Source organism: Polyodon spathula, chromosome 12, assembly GCF_017654505.1.
Source record: "Polyodon spathula isolate WHYD16114869_AA chromosome 12, ASM1765450v1, whole genome shotgun sequence".
In the NCBI taxonomy this organism is placed as follows: domain Eukaryota; kingdom Metazoa; phylum Chordata; class Actinopteri; order Acipenseriformes; family Polyodontidae; genus Polyodon; species Polyodon spathula.
In genome coordinates, this window is record NC_054545.1 from 37576718 (window position 1) to 37597859 (window position 21142).

At 41.5% G+C, this 21142-nt stretch overlaps 2 protein-coding genes and 2 long non-coding RNA genes across 4 annotated transcripts; 3 read left to right on the top strand and 1 right to left on the bottom strand.

Annotated features, from left to right (window-relative positions):
• The first annotated feature begins 20 nt into the window (after positions 1-20).
• LOC121324619 lies at positions 21-3535 on the top strand. Its single transcript, XR_005951249.1, has 2 exons — positions 21-2572; positions 3214-3535. It is a non-coding gene; the product is annotated as an uncharacterized LOC121324619 (long non-coding RNA).
• A 1532-nt stretch (positions 3536-5067) lies between these two features.
• Positions 5068-6352, top strand: LOC121324646 (heterogeneous nuclear ribonucleoprotein A0-like). Its single transcript, XM_041266750.1, has one exon. The coding sequence runs from the start codon at positions 5187-5189 to the stop codon at positions 6108-6110; it is 924 nt and encodes a 307-aa protein (XP_041122684.1). The 5' UTR covers positions 5068-5186; the 3' UTR covers positions 6111-6352.
• Positions 6353-14686: 8334 nt separating this feature from the next.
• On the top strand, positions 14687-16539 carry LOC121324647 (nucleotide exchange factor SIL1-like). Its single transcript, XM_041266752.1, has 3 exons — positions 14687-14952; positions 15172-15363; positions 15625-16539. The coding sequence occupies exons 2-3, from the start codon at positions 15229-15231 to the stop codon at positions 15748-15750; spliced, it is 261 nt and encodes an 86-aa protein (XP_041122686.1). The 5' UTR covers positions 14687-14952; positions 15172-15228; the 3' UTR covers positions 15751-16539.
• Positions 16540-17266: 727 nt separating this feature from the next.
• Positions 17267-20139, bottom strand: LOC121324648. Its single transcript, XR_005951257.1, has 3 exons — positions 19890-20139; positions 18219-18301; positions 17267-17282 (listed from the first exon to the last, which is right to left on the bottom strand). It is a non-coding gene; the product is annotated as an uncharacterized LOC121324648 (long non-coding RNA).
• Between the last annotated feature and the right edge of the window lie 1003 nt (positions 20140-21142).

Genomic DNA, 21142 nt, shown 5'->3' on the forward strand with positions numbered 1-21142 from the left:
GAACCCCCGCGCCTCCGTTACTGAGTTTTTGTAATCGTCCCAGACCATAATTAACCTTTTTTGTATATCTATAATAAATACATCTTATGGAGATTAGATGTCTCGTTTGTTTAGTAGTGCTTATTCACCTTTTAGTGTATTTCTATCTTATAGTTAATTGGGTTTTCTTTTTGTATTTAAGCATATTACGTGTGGAATTTCCAGGACCCTTTTCAAAGTACTTAATGCGTCAATTGCAGTGAACTTGAGAACGTTTTAGTCCTTAGCTGTGCACGAAATTCGGTTGCAGTTAGTACGGTAGTACCAGAAGAGATTTCTCGGGTGAATACTGTGCTTTCTTAATTCTAACTGCAGGTAACGGATACCAGCTTTGCGAAAAACGTTTTAAAATAGTATTTAATGGCTTAAATTGATTTGAACTTGTCCGTGCAGCGTGTAATTTTATGTTCATCTACTAAGGATTGTGTCTAGAAACTTGGGTTCACTGCCGTTGGGATTAAACTACGAAAAATGTTTAACTTTTCTCGGTGTTTAAACAATGTGATTTTATTTCCTTTTAAAGCATGTATGTTTAAATATTTGCTACAACAGTAGTTAATTTTTACATGGACAGTAGTTGGTGTATTGTATCTGCGCACACCCGAGCTTCAAACAATTCAGAGGATTTGGCAAGACTATGGCAAGACTTATTCAAAGTTTCACAGACTTAAATCATTTAAACAAAATGGACTCGAGGGATTCAATTGTAAGAGCAATTCATCTTCGTACACCTTTTAATGTCTCCTTGTATAATTCTTAGTACAAAATCTCTTAGTATTGTTAATAAGAAATACTGGTAAATTGTATGTCTCTTCCCCCCCCCCCCCCCCCCCCCCATTTAAAAAAAATAAATAAATAAACGTTTTATTAAATCGACAAATAGAAAGGTTAACTTTATTTCAGCCTTGACATGTTTTCAGTTATGCATGCTTTGAGTTATGACATTTTTTAAATTGGTGCATATTGGAAACAAAGGTAGGTAATATTTCCTTCACAGCGAAAGTACATCAGTGTGTTTCACAAAGCTGTACATTCCATGACAAATACAGGTTTTGTACATTGACATTGCAAGTTGTACACAAAGTTTAACCTTTTATACAAATTGGTATTTTAGAAATACAGTGACAGACCTTTTAAATAGATTTTGTTGACATTTGTAATTTCAATTTTTCTATGTAAGCAGTGGTAAAATACATAGTGTGAAAAGAACAGCTTTGTTTGTACCATACCGGTAATAAAGTAGTTTTCTGGTCACAGACACCTGCACCACCTTGGCTCCAAATCTTAAGTTGCAGTCTATGGGTGCAAGGGGTTTTGACCACTGATCAGAAGTTCTCCCCAAACCCGACTCTATGAGGAGGCTTGCAGTTACTGAGGAAGCTCATGTTCCTATAAGCATAGGAGTCTGTCTTGCGTGCATACCGGCCCCCTAATCCACTGCATCTTTCCACATTGAAATGTGCCCTAGTTAGTAGTCCCTAAACACTTTTTTTTTTTTTTTTTTTTTTATAAAAACTTAATCTAAAGCTGTTTTAAATACACTTCTGAAGCTGTTCTATGGAATTTAAAATGAGGGAAGGAAAAGCTGTGTTTGCATGATCAATAGCTCCTCAAATTCCATTCTAGCACAGTGTTGACTTAAAACAATGTATGTTTTGAATTCTGGAAGGAGAAAATTGCTTTAGACAACTAGCAAACCCCTCCCAATTAACAGGTGGAGAGAATTGCCTGATCTTGCATGCTTAAATGAATAAAAAAACATATGCGTCCCATGTTTGTTTTTTACATTCTTATTATGGTGGTTTTGTTGTGCACTATGCTATATGTTTAACCAGAATATCTCTCATTTCTTTAGCTAACTATTGGATGGCCAGGATAGACGGTTCCTTACTGTATCTTATTAATCGTCAAGTCTTTGTTTTGTGTTAAGCACGGTCTACAAAGCCTTGCTGTATCTTAACACCATTGTGTATCCAAGAGCATCCCTATTGCAGCAAGTATTAAATAGTGAGTTCCATTGTGGCTATGCGTTCCAGGGGTGACTTGTTGCATGAGCACCACAGATTTTATACCAGGAGAACAGAGCACTAACATGCAAGGTTTGTGACTTTAGTTATATTTTACAATACAGTTCATGATCACAATTTAAATGGTGTGCCTATTTTATTACTGTTACTTATTACTTGTAGAACCTGAGCATCTCTGTACTATATATTGACTTATAAATCAGTGGTCTCCGCATTGCTTCTAGAAAATAGATTTAAATATTGAAAGTGGATAACCTATTAAAGCTCTTTCCCAGTAATGCTCCCAATTTCCCATCCCTTCAAATATGTGTTGCATCTGTCTTTTCAGTAGCATCAGCTACAGTAATCCAATCATGACTTAGTCTGGCTTCATTCTTTTATTTTGTGTCCTGTCCCCCCCCCCCCCATCTCCAGATTTTGTCCAACCACTTTGCTGGGAACAATCTACAACAGTTCAGAGAAGAGGCGCTGCTTGTGGAGATCCTTAAAGTGCCAGTATTGCCGAGGTAAAGGGATCAGCTGTTAACTGTGGCAGAAGGTGAAACCACCAAGGTGTATCATATGGCTAGTAAACAATTGGCCTTAATCATTTGGTAATGAAATTAACAAATCCTCTATGATCAGTTGATTTCACACTTGTTTAATAAAACCACATTAAACTTTTTCTGCCATGGGAACTAATCAACCATTTAAAATGTTCCTGTAGTTACTTGTCAATTTAAGTATGTGTATGTATGTATGTATATGTGTGTATATATATATATATATATATATATATATATATATATAATGTGTGTCTATCATCCATCTCTTCAAATGTCCATAGTTTTTACACCAAGCCAACCTGCTTTTAACCCCACAGACGCAAAGCAAAAATGCGTCCACAGTCATTAGGATTCAGTGAATGTTTCTGTGCATTGAAACAGTAAACAAAATATAATTTGGCCTGTGCATGTAATCAAAACAATTTAATAAAGCAGCATGTTTTTTATTTTATTTTTTTTGGGGGGGGGGGGTTTGAGTAATTCAGTTGAGTCTTACACTGGGTAAGTTTTATTTTTGCTCACTTAAAATGGTTTGTGTTCTTTTGATTTTTGGTTAGCAGTATCCTTTAACAGTACCTCCTTATTTTGCTTGGTATTCACAGGAACTACTCCCAGTTGTCTCTGTCCCTTCTGTTGGTACAGGTAGTCTGGTTTTAGGCATCTTTACCTGTATGGACTACGGCGCTTCCGTAAAAGACTTGTGTGCAACGCAGATTCAGTACAGCAACTTGCCTCAGCTTGCTTCTTGAAGCTGCTGCCGCCTTCTTGAAATGATGGAAATATCATGCTTCGGCCTCGGTTTTGTGAATGCAAGCTCACTAGAGAGACTGATTTACTTTTTAAAATATATATTGTGGTTTTAATGTGTGTTGTGCAGAACAGAATGTGGTAAAGCAAAAAAAAATAAAAATAACTTTGAAGATAGTCCAGACTAATGCTGTCATGTGGGTTTTTTGTATATATTATATAAATTACATTAAGGCTAATTTCTGACTAGAAATGTATGCTGAATTTTACTTTGATTGGACTTGTGCTGGAGTGGAAAAGCAATGCACTCCTAATGAAGAAGTGGGAAGTATTTTCATTGATTTTTGTGTTTAATTGTAATAAAATGATTTAAAAAAAAAAGTTTCTACACCCCCCTTTTTTTTATATATATATTTAAAAAAAATACATAAATGTGTGCTGCATAATGAAGTGTTTTGCTTATCACTACATGGCATTTAGTGGAGGGACTTGTGTTTGTAGTTGGCTGGCTGTGTTAGTTTCCTTTTTAAGCACCATTTTCTATCGATACACCCTCTCGCGAGTGGTTTGCTGGATATAATTAGGGGTGTAAAAATCCAAGTATGCTACAAACACCAATGTACATTTTGCAGAAGTAGTATTTAGGGTTAAGCACACAGACACTTCTCAAATGGCCTTACAATTCAGACTTAGACAGGAGAGGACCTTTTGTTATTTTTTTTTGGGGGGGGGGGGTATTGCTTTCAATTTAGATGCAAATATACACAGTATTCCCCCCCCCCCTGCCAGATGTAAAGGGGGGGGGGGATCTTTTATGTTAATGGATCTGCTGTAAAGTTAATGTCCCAACACCTTGCAGTGTCTTGATATTCAATTCCCTTTAACATGCTGCCTAACCCCTGCCTCATTCCAAGTGCCAAGACATGAGTTTAAAACAAGGGGAATGCAATGTGGTTGTCTGCAGTTACAGTAAGAGTTCTCTTGCCTACAAGACTGCTAACAACCTATTTTCCTTTGCAGATTTAACATGGAATAAATCTTAATGTGTGTTTGTGTATTGGTATAACAGTGTACCCTCTGCCTGGGCCATTGGACGCAAAATGGGAGCAGTTTACAATATCAGTGTACTGCTGTTATTCTAAACCGTAGTGGTCTAGAATCTTAGCACAGCAGAATGCAGGGTAAGTGGAGCTCTGGACAAGCTGAATATGTGAACAGTATCTATACAAAGACTGTTAGATGGGGAATATTAAAATAACACAAAATAGATATTTAGGCATCACATTGTAAAAATTTCTTAACTAAATAATATTTTCCATCCAAATGAATAACAGCCAATGGTGTCATAACAGTAATTGCCCTTTTTCTGCCTATAACTTTTCTGCTGCACCGCTGGTTTTATTAGTTTTTGCATACTGTAGTTTCCAGTATTTAAACATGGAACAGGGTTACGATATTTTAATTAGACTTTTTAGTGTGTGTGTGTGTGTGTGTGGTATATATATATATATATATATATATATATATATATATATATACACACACACACACACATCTCAAATTTCTCTGCAGGCGGGGACCACACAGGAGACCCCAATGTGAGGTTCCGCGATTGAACGATAATGTGATCAATAGGCAATAGGTTACTAGGCTAGGGGAGGGGATGGAAAGAGGTGGTACCTAACGCCTGTCTATTTCTACAGCGTCACGAAATGAGACACTCCCCGGTTTTACCATTAAAAAGTGCAAAGTTAAAATCAGATTATAGCACTGTCTGCCCTAGGTATATATAGCCGGTCTGTTAAAATATCAGAGAGAGAAAAGAAATATGGAGAATTCTCAACTTTGCAAGCTCTTTATCGGCGGGTTGAACGTGCAGACGACGGACGAGGGACTGCGACAGCACTTCGAGCAGTATGGGGAGCTAACCGACTGCGTTGTTGTGCATTACCCGCAGACCAATAGATCCCGTTGCTTCGGGTTTGTGACCTACTCGACTGCGGAGGAGGCTGATGCAGCAATGGCGGGTAGGCCTCATACTGTAGACGGCAACAACGTGGAGCTGAAGAGAGCCGTGCCTCGGGAGGACGCCGGCAAACCCGAGGCCCTCGCCAAAGTGAAGAAAATCTTCATCGGCGGCCTGAAAGACGACGTGGAGGATAAACACCTAGTAGATTACTTCTCCCAATTCGGTACACTGGAGAAGGCAGAAGTGGTCACTGATAAGCAGACGGGCAATAAGCGAGGCTTCGGCTTTGTGTACTTTGAAGACAACGACTCTGCCGACAAGGCCGTGGTGCTCAAGTACCACACCATCAACGGGCACAAAGTGGAGGTGAAGAAGGCCCTCTCCAGGCAGGAGATGCAGGCCGGCGGCGGCAGGAGAAGCCGGGGCAGAGGAGGGCGCGGAGGCGGAGGAGGTCAAAATGGCTACGGCGGTAGATACAACAGCTATGGTGCTGGCTACGGGGGCAATGATGGCCGTTATGGCGGTGGTTACGGGGACAATTCTGACTCTTACGGTGGAGGTTACGGGAACGAAGGTGGCTACGGGATCACTGGAGGCTACGAGGGCGGCGGCGGCTACGGCGAACATACGGATGACTATGGCTACGGAAACGGCTATAGTGACTTTGGCAGTAGCTACGGCCAGCAGCCCTCCGGCTACGGGGCGATGAAAGGCAGTAACTACTCTGGTAGAAGCAGCGCCCCTTACTCCAGAGGTAGTGGGGACTATGGGGGTTCCTATTAATCCGGCCCTCGTGTGTGTCAGATAAAGACAATATGCAAGGGTAATGGGGAGCAGGGAAACAAGGACTGGAATTTATTAAACATTTTTATAGAATTGTTACTGTGTTGATTTTTTTTTTTTTTTTTTACTGTAGATAGTCTGTACAGAATTTATATGAGACTGAATACATACAAAATGCAGAGTTTTTTTTTTATTGTTTGTTTGTTTTTTCCCCCCATGACTTGCATAAACAGTAAATGGATGGTTTCCGATTTTTTTTTAACTTCAATCAATTCACAACAATAAATTGAGGAGGAGTTTATGTGTTTTTAAAAATCTGATTTGGGTACTTCCTGTTAAATTTGAAAAATGCGAACGCGACTCTTCACTTCTGTCAAATGCGTTGCAATTTCACTCAGAAACCCAGTTGCAACTAACAAAAAAATCATAGTTTTGAGAGAATTATTTAAAATGATGTTCATAATCCGTTTGTATAAATGTCCACAGATAAATACAAGGTGAGTTCTGATCGAGGTTTCGGGAAAGCAGTTATTATAACTTTACATACGTTTATTATTATTATTATTATTATTCTTACATCCTGACATTTAAATACATCACACTCCGCACACGCATGTTGTAATGCTGCACAGCATTTTATATAGGTGTCTATTGGGATTATTTAGGAAGCGTTGGAACGACTGGTGCAATTGATTTGAAGAAGACTATCATTAACATGGATACAGTTACCGGTTAACTGAGCCCTGCCTTTGTTTTCTGGCAGCCCTGCATAATTCCTGTACAAACATAGACACACGTGGATAGCAGGGCATTATCTATCTATCTATCTATCTATCTATCTATCTATCTCTCCCTCTCTATCTCTCTCTTTCTCGCCATTGGATATTTTTGAAACTGGTAATCCCACTAAACATAAAATATGGTATCGTAACCCCCCTTTACTAGCATGTTATTCATGTAGTTATTTTTGTTGTATTATTTAATCGCTCGTTTACACGTCTGCTAGTTGAAAAAAATCGCTTAAAAAGAGGTAGAGGCTAGTTCGAATATTTTTTTGTCTTCTGTTTGGTTCAGCAGAGCATCAACAATTGCAAGCTGCAGTTCTCTACAGCATGGCAATGCTGTGCTGCATCAAGCTAACTACCTTAAAATGGAGGATGCGTGTGTGTGGTGTGCGTAAAATGAGGTAATGTGATGACAAGTAGCGGCCACAGGGGGCACAAGAGTCTTAAATAACATTTTAGAAATTATGTAACCTTGTTTAATTAAAGTGAATTTATCAGATGAGCTACTGAGATGAGTAACCCGGAACAAGGCGATGGCAGATTTATACAATAATTTACAAAACGAAGTAAAAAAAAAAAAAAAACACCTACTCCAGAATCCAAATACATAGCAGTTTGCCATCTTTAAGCAATAACATGTTTTAATGTTTATCACATCTCATAACGCTAAACAACATACAGAACACTGAAGCTGTTTAAACGTCGCGCTAGTTAAGGAGGGTTAAATAAAAAACGTACTGTACAAAATTGACATGAATCTGTTTAACATAGCATGTACAAAATGATTAACTGAAGTGGATTCTACTACTAAGTGCAAGAGGAAAGTAGGAGTCAAACACTGGTTACATTGGTTTAATTTCGTACTAGTTGTTTTGCTATTGGTTAACTCCGCTTACTGTCACAATGTACGCTGAAGTCACTTTTAGGTTATATTAACCGGGGTTGATTGTATATAACTCTTTGCAACAAGCAATATGAGAAAAAAAAGATAAACAAGACGAAACCTTTTTTTATTATTATTATCATACTTTTAAAAACGGAAAACAACCTACCACTTGATTCTGGATTTATTTGTTTGTTTGTTTTTTAAACGGAAAAAAACGATTGGACAGAATCTACAGGGTTATAAATAATTGCCTTACAGTAAAATTACAGTACTCGCTGTTTGCTGTTGTGGGACTTTGATGTCCAACATTATGACTGTCCACAGTATGTTCTAGAATAAAAACGAAGGCTCAAATGATCTGTTTAAACCCAAATATTACAATTAAATTCAACTTACCTAGGTATGTTGGTATTGAAGTTATGCTAACCTAAATGCACTTTTTTTTTTAAGATTAATTAGTTGAAATCGCGCACCGACTTCACTGTCTTCAGCTCTGTTTCTGAATCTCTGAGGTAACTAACACTGAAGCTCGAGCCGGGTTGAAGCTGGGCTCCTCTGCACGAGAATAGATGTCTCCCGGATGAAAAGGAGAAACATTGGCAGCGTTTATCTGCGCCGCTCGTTACTAACGGACATTATAAAGACAGCGCTGTGTGTGAATCCGGCGTCAAGGGTCTAGACTGGAGACTACACTAAAACATGTGGAGCTAAATATACAGTTTTCGAAATATATTTATATACGTGTACCATATTGATCTTATTTGTACTCAGGTTGAAACCGCTTATACATACACATTTTGCATATTGCTTTTCCAGTATAGTGGTTTGTTTTGTGTGTGTTATTATAAACGTTACTTCGTTTAAATTGCAGTGTCTTATGAATGATTGCAAAATATGCGTGCATAGTATTAGTTCTTGTGAAGCGTCTCAATGGACAAGCTAAACTAAATCAATCAAGAGTCGGGTCAATGACCTACAAGTTATTTCTTTTCGGAAATGCGACGATGTACACATTGCACAGCCAGGGTACAGTGCAGAAGTGTTCAGTGCAAAACAAACACCGTGTGCTTGATATCGCTGGCGCTTTGCTAAATTAATCCAGTTTACACTACTGTGTAGAGTAGTTTAATAAATACATGTCTCCTGTCGTGGACTACATTATTGGACTCCATTCCGAATATGAAATGTATTCTAAAATCAATTCTAAAATCAGGCATATGTGGACAGACGAGACGGGTGTAAAGGTACAATACTGTATTTCCATCTGATTAAAATACCTAGCTGTTTTTTAGCCGAATGTTATTATCTTTTACTTAAGATTTCGTCATGGCTAATAATGACATGCCAAGGTTGCAACAGCGGGATATTCTGTAATAAACACCGCATGAAGAGTTAAACCGATCATCAATATTCTGCACACAAGCTGGCACTGTTTTGTTACTGGGCTGACTCATCTTCTATTCAAACACTTTTTATTCATGACGATACTGAAAAGATAGGAGGGCAATTTTAAGAATTAACATTGTACAAGTTGTCATTATACTATAAAAGTCATTTTTATATAAGAAAATAGTAGAAATGAAGTGATGTTGACTTTAAGTCTTTTGCAAAAAAAAAAAAAACAAACCTACAAAAAAAGGATGAGAATCCCATCTCAGTAAGTGTGTGAAGACTAGTCTATATCCACATGCGTTTTGAATGCCTTAGACCACAAAGACAGTTCTCTTTAAACGTCTCACTGGGCACTGGATTCACTTGGTAGTTCAGTGTTTCCCTCTGCGCCCAGCTCTCCCAGAAGCTCCAGGAACGCGTTGTGTGTTTGAAAGGGGCTCCCCTATCTCTAACCCCTTCCCCTGGGCTCCAGTTACCTTGGAGAGCACTGCATTATTGTGCAGCCTTTCAGGGCTGTTCTTGCTGAGCATTCCCAAGCCTCCCTCACTTCCCATTCCCTTGCTTCTGTATTAGAATGCCCCCCTGAAGACCACGGCTTGTTTAGCGCTATACTTGAGGATGAATGGAGCCATGATTTAGTAATGATAACAATGCTGTTGAAATGCTTAGCAGCTCTGTACTGTGTGCTGTACAGTACAGTTCACTCTCAGTAACACATTTCTTGACTGTTGGACTGATTCAGTCCACCAGTTATTATGCAATACTGCTGAGCACATTCTAGACGTATAAAATGTTGTTTCATTGTTAAAAAAATAAATAAATAACCAGTATCACAATCTATCCTGATGCCTGTGTAACCCTTTGGCTTGCCCCAGTACAGTAATAACTGCAGGCCAGTCTACAGTGTGTCTGTGCAATTTTCTACATTGCACTTCATTTTCTAAGCAGCTGCCCATGTAGTGAATGACATAATTAGACAGATGGCCAGTGCATGCTATTTCAGGATTTTAAAGGTCTTAAAGGGTAATGGAAGAGAAGTAATCCCACTCACTGAATTAGTTAAACCATGCATTCAGGACCAGCAAAGCCAGGTTGCACTCCAGTTTGAGACAGCTTTTGCTGTTGTGAGTTAAGCTTTGCTGAATTCTCCCGTGTGTGTTCTGAGCTTCACACAGCTGGGGCTCTGGTGTTGAGATTGATTTGAGTCCTCTTTCTGATGTTTGTCCAAACCTATTGAGAAGTCTAAATGCAGTGCTGTGTAACTGATTATAAGATGGTATGGTGGTGGCGGCTAAAATATTAAAAAAAAACAATTACCATACTGTCAATTCGTGCAAGCTAGTCACAAGCCTGGTGATTTTTAAGCATGTTTTTGCCATTGACAAGCTGAAACTAACCCAGGCTGCGACTTCCTTTCTGCTTCCAGCTGGACCTTTGTACCTAATTTGCTGTTCAGTATAAAATAATAATCCTGGGGGCAGGCTCCCGAGTGGCGCATCCAGTAAAGGCGCTCCACATGGAATGCAGGAAGTGCCCTATAGCCTGGGGATCGCAGGTTCAAGTCCAGGCTATGTCACAGCCAACTGTGATTGGGAGTTCCTAGGGGGTGGCACACAATTGGCCGAGCGCTGCCTGGGTAGGGAGGGCTTAGGATGGCAGGGGAATCCACGGCATACCGCAAGTTAACAACCCCTGTGGCCGATAGGGCACCTGTGGCTCTGCAGTGGAGCCACCAGATCTGTGTTGTCCTCCAGCATTGTAGGTCTGGTGGCCTCGCTGTGGATCCGCAGTGTGAAAAATGATGGATTGGCAGGAGGACACATGCTCCAGCCTCCATTCCCTGAGTTGGCATGAGCCGAGGATACAGATAATAATTAGGCAACCTCTGGATCCTCGTTCAAGAGTTGTTACTGGGCGATTTGAATAACGCATTTTATGTACAAACGCCTGCTCTTGTTTAAATGTAAAGAACATTGGTGAGTTTTCACAAATAAAAAACTGTTAAAGATTTAATTGTGCAACAATGCAATGTTTTTTTTTGGGGGGGGGTTTGTCCATCAGATCGCAAACAAAAAGCAGATCTCTCTGGACTTTACTGTACAGCAACAAGCTGCCTGGAAAATGGGCATCGTGTGTTCCTATAGTTTTACTATGCATTCATCATAGATTGCCATATTTAAAGATATGCTTTACCGTGCCTTACAATGTGATACCTACACTTTGCAATCATTTTATTAAGGGAAGGGTAATTTGTTTTTTTTTATGGATGACCCACAAAGCCGAGCTGAGCTGAGCTGTGCTTCAGCAGGAGAGCAAGTTTATATTGATGGGGCCTACTACACAGAACTGCTCAAAATGCAGCTTACTGCTTCCAAGTGAGCCTTTTATTTACTTTCTTCTTTTCAATATGAGAGCTGTTCATTTCACTACTCCAAAGCAGGATTAAGTAAAGAAATGCAGAACCAATTTGGAAAATTTGAGCTTGGTTATAAAGTGACCTGTTTATATTACTGCAGCTAGTATTGTATTGTATTGTACTTTATTGAATTGAGGGGTACCAGGAGGTGTACAAAGTTAATTGGTGTTTGTGTATATGTGATCTTCAGGCAGGAACTGTCCCTCCAGAGGACGAAGGCTCTGGCGGAGAGTCAGAGGGTGCTGGAGGTGTACAGGAAGCTCCTTGGCAGCGAGAGGGCTCTCAAGCTGTGCCAGGGAGAGAACATGAAACTGCGGGTCAGACTGGACGAGCTGCAGAGCGCTTCTCATGAGACAGATCAATAAATTGTTTCATGTACAGTGAGGTGTAAGTGGCAACATGAATCTGAGTGTTTGTGAGCCAGGCATCAGTTAATATTGATTTGCGCATAGTAAAGCATTGTGTATTTCCCTGTAATAAATTAGCAGTCACTGATGCCACCTACTGGTTAAGACAGTTCATAACTTCCAACTAACAATTAAATTTGAGTGAAACAAGACACCGGTTTGTAAATAAATGCACAGACTTATAGTAGTCCTTGTTATTTCTCAGAATTATGAGAGTTTATAACATCTTAAAAAAATAAGTTACAAAACAAGTTTGCTCTTGTTGTTTCTCAGCGGTGAATAAGGATCGCATTAAGAAGCGCAGGTGTGAGAAGTAGAGAGTTGACATGCCTGCAGACGAGCTGATGGAGAAGGGGCCTGGAAAACATCAGCCTGCTGTGAATGGGGAGGCAGGACAGACAGAGCCCAGCGCCACCCTACTGCAGGGGGTGCCAGCGCCCGAGCCAGCCAGCCAACTGCCCCGCTAAACTAAACATGTGTGCATCTCTGAGGAGCCCCCCAGGTCAGTGCCCTCCAGCCAACCCCCCCTCTCTCTCTCTCCTCCATCGCTGCATGAACTACACCCTCTGTTTCTTCTTTCTCTTCCTGGGCTTTGTGCGCACGCTGCTGCCTCGCACTGGCCTGTCACGGCTCAGTCTGCCTTTCAGAAAAGCCATAGGCAGGAAGGACTCTCGCTAGCCTCTGGAATATTATGTCTGTGTAAAGAACACCAGAGGGGCTGGAGAAAGGGGACAGAGAGAGAGAGAGAGAGATAGAGATACACAGTATATTTCTCTCTAGATGTGTGTTTGTGTTAACCATTTTTAAAGTGGTTGTAGCTATGCTAATTATTTCATGCATCATACCTGCTGTACTCGCTCTCATTCGCTATAGATGTTTTAAAGGAAAGTCATGTTGAAGAAAAAATATATTTATTTTTATTTTAAAACTTGATTAAAGAAATCTCTGTTTGCTAGCCCTTTAAGGAACAATTGTTCAGTGAAATTGCCCCCATCCCTTCAGTGCCGCCTTATCTGTCTTTAACCAACCAGCTGCTTCCCCTGTTGACTGACAAGGCTTGCAGTCAGTAACACGCTTTGATCCCAAAGACACTTGTGAGATGGAAGGGTCGAGGGAGGTGAGCAATAAGGCAAGGAAGCGGAGAGCTGTCTTTATTCTAGTGGTGTAGCAGATATGATGTTTCACAATGAAACCCTGCAATGCGTTTGCTGTACATTTGTTTCTTTCACAACTGCACGTCTGGAATGGAGGTTTTATTGTTTATTGTTCATTGATCTTTTTGTTAAATGTTTGTGTGAAAAATATTTTACTAGTTATTTAATGCATTAAAATAAATGTTAGACTGTATTCAAGTAATTCATGCCAATATTCTATTGTGTGTGTAGACACTAGAACATACCATTCTCAAAGTGCTGACCGAACACAAGGTGTTTCACTGTTGTGGCCAGCTCTGTAAAGCTGAATCTGGATTGGGTGGTTTGCCTGTAGGTCTGTGCCAGTGGATGTTAAAATCAATAAGGAGGAGGAGCTTGAGATAGGAGCCGAGGACAGCGAGAATGAGCAGGCAGAGGGCTCACCCCATCATCCACGTATCATCTAAGCCCACCTTAGAGAATCAGTACACCCAGCACTAGGGAGTCCGTCTCTGCTTGTACTGTAGTGATGGGTGGTACCAGGTCATCAGGACCTGTGCAGCTGCTAAGGGTCCCTTAGCATTGTGTGCTTGTAGAGACCCTGTTGCCTTCTTAAACCAATTTCTTGGATTAAGCGTGAGATTCTGGCACCATACATAATAGTGGACTGGTTTTAGGAGTCCTTATAATAAGATAGAAATTGGTGCAATTTTTTTTTGACAGATGCGAGTACACCCATATACTCTCTGATGTAGATGTTTGCTTTAACTGTTCTTATTCTTGTGCACTTCTTTGTTTCTGTATTGTTGTTAATAAGGTATGTGTCCACTTTTTATCATGTGTGCTTGCTTTGATGCTGTATGATAGATTGTTTGGTACAAGTTTTTGTTTTTTTTATTGAGATGATGTGGGCCAATCTGCACTGGGAGGTTTATAAACTTATCGTGCTAAGCACGTCATAGACATTCTGTACACCCCCATGTCACCCAGTACGGACCGCCTCCACAGAGTATCCTGTCCCTGATATATATATATATATATATATATATATATATATATATATATATATATATATATATATATATATATATATATATATATATATATATATATATATATATATATATATATATATACACACACACACACACACACACACACAGTAACCCGTACAGAGCTGGGTTTTGGCTGCTATGCTCCCCTTTGTCCTGTCCAGCATCAGTGTCTCTTTAAATCCAGGCTCACTCTGCCCTGCATGTCCCGAGTTGTGTGCTTCTTCACTGATGTGTTTGCAGGGCTCTAGCCCCGGCTGGCAGGCTGTTAACTGCGCTGTGTTCCCCAGGCCAGGCTGCGCCAGCAGGATCCCACGTGCGCCTGGACCTTCAGAATGGGAAGAGAAAAGCCAAGCTGCAGGCCAGCCCGGGCGAGCAGGAGGAGGAGGAGGAGAAGGAGGTGGGCAGGTACATCTGCAGGAAGCGAGGGGCCACGCTGCTAGCTAGCAAGCCGTCTTCCTGTTTCGAAAAACAAATGTTCAGAGAGAACGATTTTAAAGTGGAGTAGAAATCCATTCGGCGTGTCTATATGATTAAAGGTCAATGTGTTATTTTATTTATGGAAGTGAATTCGATTTAGCAGATTGACCAGCATGGAGGAAAGGGTGTTTCTGAAGAGGCTTTAAGAACAGTTCAAACAAAGTGCTTCTCTGCTTTCATTGCAGGCAGGGCACGGAGAACACAGAGTCTCAGACTTTCACTGCTCAGGAGCTAAAGAAAGCACTGAAACATTTTAAAGAAGCTGCCGTGGTGCCCACTGATGAGGAGAAGGTAAAGGGAGGGGTCATTGATTCCTGAGGCACACTGTCACAGGAACTAATATTGACTCTACCTGCAGCTGTGGCTGGATAGACTAAAGTCTTCTCACTCTCTCAAAACATTTGATTTGGTATTCAAGACACCCTGGCTAGCAGGGCCAGTGTGAGTCTAAAGCCATGCATTTAACAGAGGGGGGAATGTACTAGTTGATGACTCTGTGTCTGTCTGCAGGAGGCGGCAGAGGCGTCAAGGGCTCAGTTCCACCCCCTGGAGGAGCTCAAGAGAGACATGGAGGTGCTCAGTTTGATGATGGAGACAGACTTCCAGATCATGTCTCGCCTGCTACAGCAGTTCAACAGCTCTGCAGCCTCGCTGGAAGAGAGGATCTCTGCACTGCGAGAGCTGGAGTACCTCATACACCAGGTGAGCCTGTGCATCATTCCTTATTGAAATGCTCCATTCCTCTCTGCTTGGACTGATGATGGGGCTTTCTTACTGGGAGGAATGTGATGCATCCGAGCCAGCTCGCTGTCCATGTCTGTTATTCAATCAGCGCAACTAAAGGGCTTCTTTTCAAATTTTCAAACCATTCTGACTTCGGTTTTTTGCTCTGCCACTAGCTTTGAGCTTCTTTTCTGGTTTGTGTTCCTGTATAATTGACGGCTGCCTTGTGTCCGCTGCCAGGTGGACAATGCCCAGGATTTCGTCACCATTGGGGGGCTGCAGCTGGTCATCGGCACCCTGAACAGCTCTGAGCCAGTGCTGCAGGAACACGCTGCTTTGGTGCTGGGCTCTGCACTCTCCAGGTAACACACACTCCTGCCCCTGTCAGGGTGACCCTCTGTGTGTCTCTTCTCTGCTCACGCTGTGCCCCTGTCTCTGTGCCACTTCTCTGCTTATGCTGTGCCCCTGTCTCTGCAGTAACCCCGTGGTGCAGGTGGGGAGTTTTGTCATGAGATAGAAGTAATGAAATGAAAGTAATGAAAACCCCATGAAATTGTAAAACTTGTTTGTCTTCCTTTTACACTCATGCAGCAAAGATTGAAATAGGTTATTATGAAGCAGTCAGTGATACAAACAGAAAGCAATTCTAGAAACCAGCATTGAGACAGCTGGGTTTCATCAGACTGAAATATAAAAGATGCAGGGCTGAACCTGCCTGTGGACTCAATGGACACCCTCAATAGTATGAACTGTGCACCGCGCCTGCATACTGTATCAAGTACTTGCCTTTCTGTGGAAAACAGGAATTCATTTACACAGCTGTGTGTAAGCTTTTGTAAGTAATAAAATAACGTATGGATGTTTGTGTTTCTCATGTGGTCGTCGTGCACTCCCGCCACGCGAGGGTGATGGCAGTGTAATTGATTTCATAGTGAAATGTTTTAAATCCTTAATCCTGAGCTGGTGATTTTTTTAAAAGTGGAAAACCATTCTGCCAATTTTACGATAACCAGATGGCTAATTCAGAGTCCTCTCGTTAACAAGGCTGTTCTGCTTTTGAAAACAGGGAAGTTATGTACACACTGAGGTGCAGTAAGGGGGTCTCAGATTAGTGGAATCACAGTCTGTTGAGTGTATGATAGAATTACCAGCTGCAGAGCCTCGCTGCCAATGAGAGACAAGCAGACGGAGCGGGGCATGCTGAATCGTTTATTGTGTCGGCTCAGAAATGAGTGGACAGTTTTGATGAAGACGCTGCAGGGCTCCTCCCACTCCGGGATCATTCCAGGCACTCCCTGTCACCCTGGATCTGGATGTGCATGTTTTTCAACCTGCAATATGAAGACAGATCTGATGTGGGTAGAAAGCTACAAATGCCTTGGCTGGTGTTTGATACTTGCATTAAATAAAAAAGGAATAAGAACACACTGGAGAAATCTGGAACAGCTGCTATTATTTCATTGTAATTGTGGGGGACAGATCACAGCTCAGCTTGGGTTATACAGAGTGCTGTGTTACAAACAGGGCTGGGATCGGGCAAGGGCTGTGACCTCATGCACCTTTTACTCTAACAGGATGCTGTCCCTTTCAGTCACCCGGGCTAGCAAACCACAGAGGCACGTTAGTGTTGCAGGGCTGCTGTTGAAACGGACAGATTGAGGTGAATTGCATCATAAAGGTTTCAAGGTGACCAGCTGCATGCTGCCCCCAGGATTCCATGCTCCGGGTTAAAGATTACACTGGCTGCAGCCTCGAAGCCCCCTCGTTTCATTGGGGGGCATGTCCTACCTGTTTTCCATGCACAGTATGCACTTGTTGGCGTAAGTCTGGCCATTGGTCCCGCACACTGGATTGTAGTCCCTGGGACACATAGCATCTGGGTACTGCGCACAGTTAGGCTGGAGGAGAGAGACGAGAGTGGCTGAAGTACAGACCACAGCCCTCTGAACAACAGGGCTGCAGAGCAGCTCTGCCCTCGCCATACTGACATTGTTACATTTTTACATATTTCATGTATAATAATGCAGATCTCTGATATGTCAAGGAGCTGAGAAAGTGAATTTGTGACAAGTTATGATTTAGTGTGTGTGAAATACGGGTGATAATAATGTCATAGTTTCTACAGTGTCATCCCAGGGCAAAAAGACAAACATTCAATTCAATTAATTTGCTTTGTGTGCTCTCTGCATGTAGTGTGTATAAATCATTGCTGTGCATCCCAGTGCATGTAGTGTGCACAGAGAGGTCTCACCTCCTTTGGTTGGTGTAATAAAAAAAAGGGTGTGTTCTAGAAAGCTCTAGAAATGCGTTCGAGTTCATCTGTGCCCTTGCCCAATAATAACCCGTATTCGATATAACTAAGCCTTAGTTATGCTTATATAACTTGTTTTTGTCAGAATGTTCTAGGGAAAGGGATGGTTTATTCAGAGGGCCGAGCCTCGAGGGAGTGATCTGGCCAATTACTCTCTCGCACACAGAAGCCTAATTTGGTAAGTTATAAAAGGACGGGGTTCTCCCCTGCTCTGATGAGAGTCAGCCGTGAGGATTAGCGCGCAGTCCTGCTCGGTATTTTTTGGAGACAGCTGCCTTCTCTTACCAGGGTCGAAGGGCTCTCCCGATATGCTTGGAAGGGTAAGAATTAGTTCAGTTGCATCTCATGGATTGTATTGATCTGTGATTAATATAATCTTTGTATGTAACCTTGTTGGGTTGTGTCCCGTTAGGGATATCGTTATTCGCAGTATAGCATCTGTGTATGTAACTGTGTGTGTGTGTGTGTGTGAAATAATAAAGGACCTTTTGAAATTACTCTGTGAAGTAATTGTCTTATTTACCTCCACATCAACTTCCTTTTAAATTTAAAGTAATTAAATTTCACACAACAGTTGGCCAGAAGGTTGTTCAGCCAAACTGAATTCTGTAAGAAACAATAAAAAAAGAACATGAAAACACAATTACTATATGTCCAATAAATGGTATATTGGTTATTGATGAAGAACCAGTAATAGATGACCCCTGTCAATTGAACTGATCACTTGCTGAATAAGCCACCATGGAGTGAGAAGAGTGCCAAATCTGACATGGGCTGCTTTCTGGCATCTAGTCATTTTATCAAACACTAACAGAGCAACAGAGCTCTTCTACAATGAGGAAAATCACCCAAGAAAAGTTACCAAGCCAGGAATCTAGCCGTGCTAACAAACACGACACAGACTGAGTCAAAATGTTTGTCATTTAACTATGTTATTACAAATCAGGAATACACATGTCAGGCATTTAATGCCAGGGTTTGCACTGTAAGTGATCTAAAGCTATTTATAAATGTATTTTAATATTGTAACTTATAATTTGTAATGTAGCCCATTGTGCACAACAAAGAAAAAATCAGATACAAGGGGTTTCCATTATCTATCAGCTGTAGGGTTAGAAATGAGCAGCTCTCTAATTTCACTGCATTCTTGCTGTTTATTTGTCTGCATGTTCGGTATTGAGTTGTGCTTTATCTCCCTCTGTTCATTGAAGAGCACTGGTATTCTTTGCTCCAGTTCCAACGACACTGTAACTGCAGTGAGCTCCACACCCTGTGACAGGATTGTCCATTGAGATGCTGTGAATAAGAAGCTCTACTCCCTGTGACAGGACTGTCCTTTGAGATGCTGTGAATAAGCTGTTCTAGTGCACTTTGGTCACAGGGTTAAAACAACCTGATCTCAGATTGCATGTGTCTCCTCCTTTTCTTTTGAAACTCTTCCAGTATTGTGTGCAGATCTGTTCATGTTACCTGGTCACTCGATACTCAGTGAAAGATTGGAGCGAGCCTGGTATTCTGTTACCTGGAAGTCTCTGGCTCACATATCATCGACTCCACCTAGGGATCCATGGGAACGCCACACTCTGCTAGTTTTAGAGCTCAGTGGAATGAATTAACACCTCCGCCCATTGAACTGAATGGGATGGCAAGGGCTTAATTTTCAGATGCCAATTCCAATTCCAAGTGCTTTAGGAAAACGGAACTGAGCCCAACCCTGCTTAGCGACCCCTGAAGAAGCAGCTCTGTACCCAAGAGCAAAGTACGGGTCAGTCTGATTCACTGATCAGCTGCACAGAGATTCATTACAACAGCAACCAAGACAAGAAAACACCAAAATATAGCTCTAATACTGGCAAGCACAAACAAAACACACACACACAGCTTCACATAGACAAGCAAAAAACCAGCATTCCAGTGATTCAGTTTAAGTTTCAGCAACAGATAATGGGAAACAACACTGTCAATGTTCAAACGCAGGCGACAAACAACAAGTGCTATTAGTTTTCTGTTTTGAAACCTTACTGTTTTCCTTTTTTCTCAATGAAAGAAAAATAAAACAAGTTCTGCCCAGACTGGACCAGCTGCCTAGCCTAGAACCCTGGGAACAATGCAGAATTCTAGAACTGCTTAGTCATGTGCCTGCCTACCTGTCCAGCATCTCAGTGTTAATAGCAGCAGAAAGTAGCATGCTTACCAGAAAGGCAGAGGAGGGCCAGGGTGAGAAGGCGGCAAGCGGTCTTCATCGCTGCGCACGTAGTGAGTGATGTGTGAGTGTGTATGGACTCTATCCGTGTACCTGCGCAACTAACTCCCTCTCAACTTTTTGTTTGAGAGCTCAGTAGTGCCCCCTGGTGTAAGCAGCGAGTCATGTTTTGTTTGCCAGTGCCCCTGACCATGGCTGAGGCCAGTAAGGGCAATATTTTCAAATCGTTTTACTTGGATGTTTAAAGTATAACTCTTATTTTTTGAACGAGGCACAACTTCTGTCATTTTACAAACTATAGTGAAGACTAACTCTGGACAGGGCATCCGGGCTATGTAATCACATATCACATGACGTTATACAAACTGACGTTTAGTCAACCTCTACCGTGTAATGCGACATCATAACCACAAGGTGGCAGCACAGTGTTAGTAATAACAGTAACAGAGTGTACATGTGCAGAATGGCAAGCTACGGTTACCATGCTATCTGACGAAGACCGAAGTCCAAGCATAGCTAATTATTAAAATAGACGGTTCTCAGTTTATCCATTACTTTTCTTCATCATTATATAGTACTGGCACAAATTATGGCAACAACAAATGATTTCTAGCAAGACTAGGGCTGGGGATAATTGTCTCCGCTTCAAAAATATTTGAAATATTTTAATGAGCAAGACACCTCACAAGTAGAATGGTCCTCTGAAATGTGCTCCTTGTTCTAGAAAGCAGTAGAACTGGGGACAGGGAGTTTGTTGCCAGATAACTTCACTCAGACTGCTGGCTCGCAAAATATCTTGGTGTCCCCTGAATAGATCATTGTCTCCTGTTTACAAATATGCTCAGGACTTGAATGAAGCCAAGATGCCTCACAAAGATAGAAGGCAGTGCGATGAAGCCTTTGTGATGAAGCCTCGCCTGAATGACCCTGCAGTCACTGCTTTCAGTGCTTTAGTCTTGCACCCCTGAGCTCACTGGCTAGACTGAGCTACACCTTTGCTGTGCAGTACAATGTGTTGCATTGAATCCATGGACAAGGGTTATTTTACCAAAAATATGAAGCTGTTCTACTATATTTAGATTTCCCTACAGTAAGTACTGTCGCCTTTTGTGGACATCATGTTTTCAGCAGAAAAGCAGTTTTCTGTTGTATCTATAAACACTCTACCCTCAAGCCTGACTCCAGTTATACATGTTACTGTTGTGTGTGTGTGTGTGAGAGAGTGCTTGTCTTAGACCGCTCAA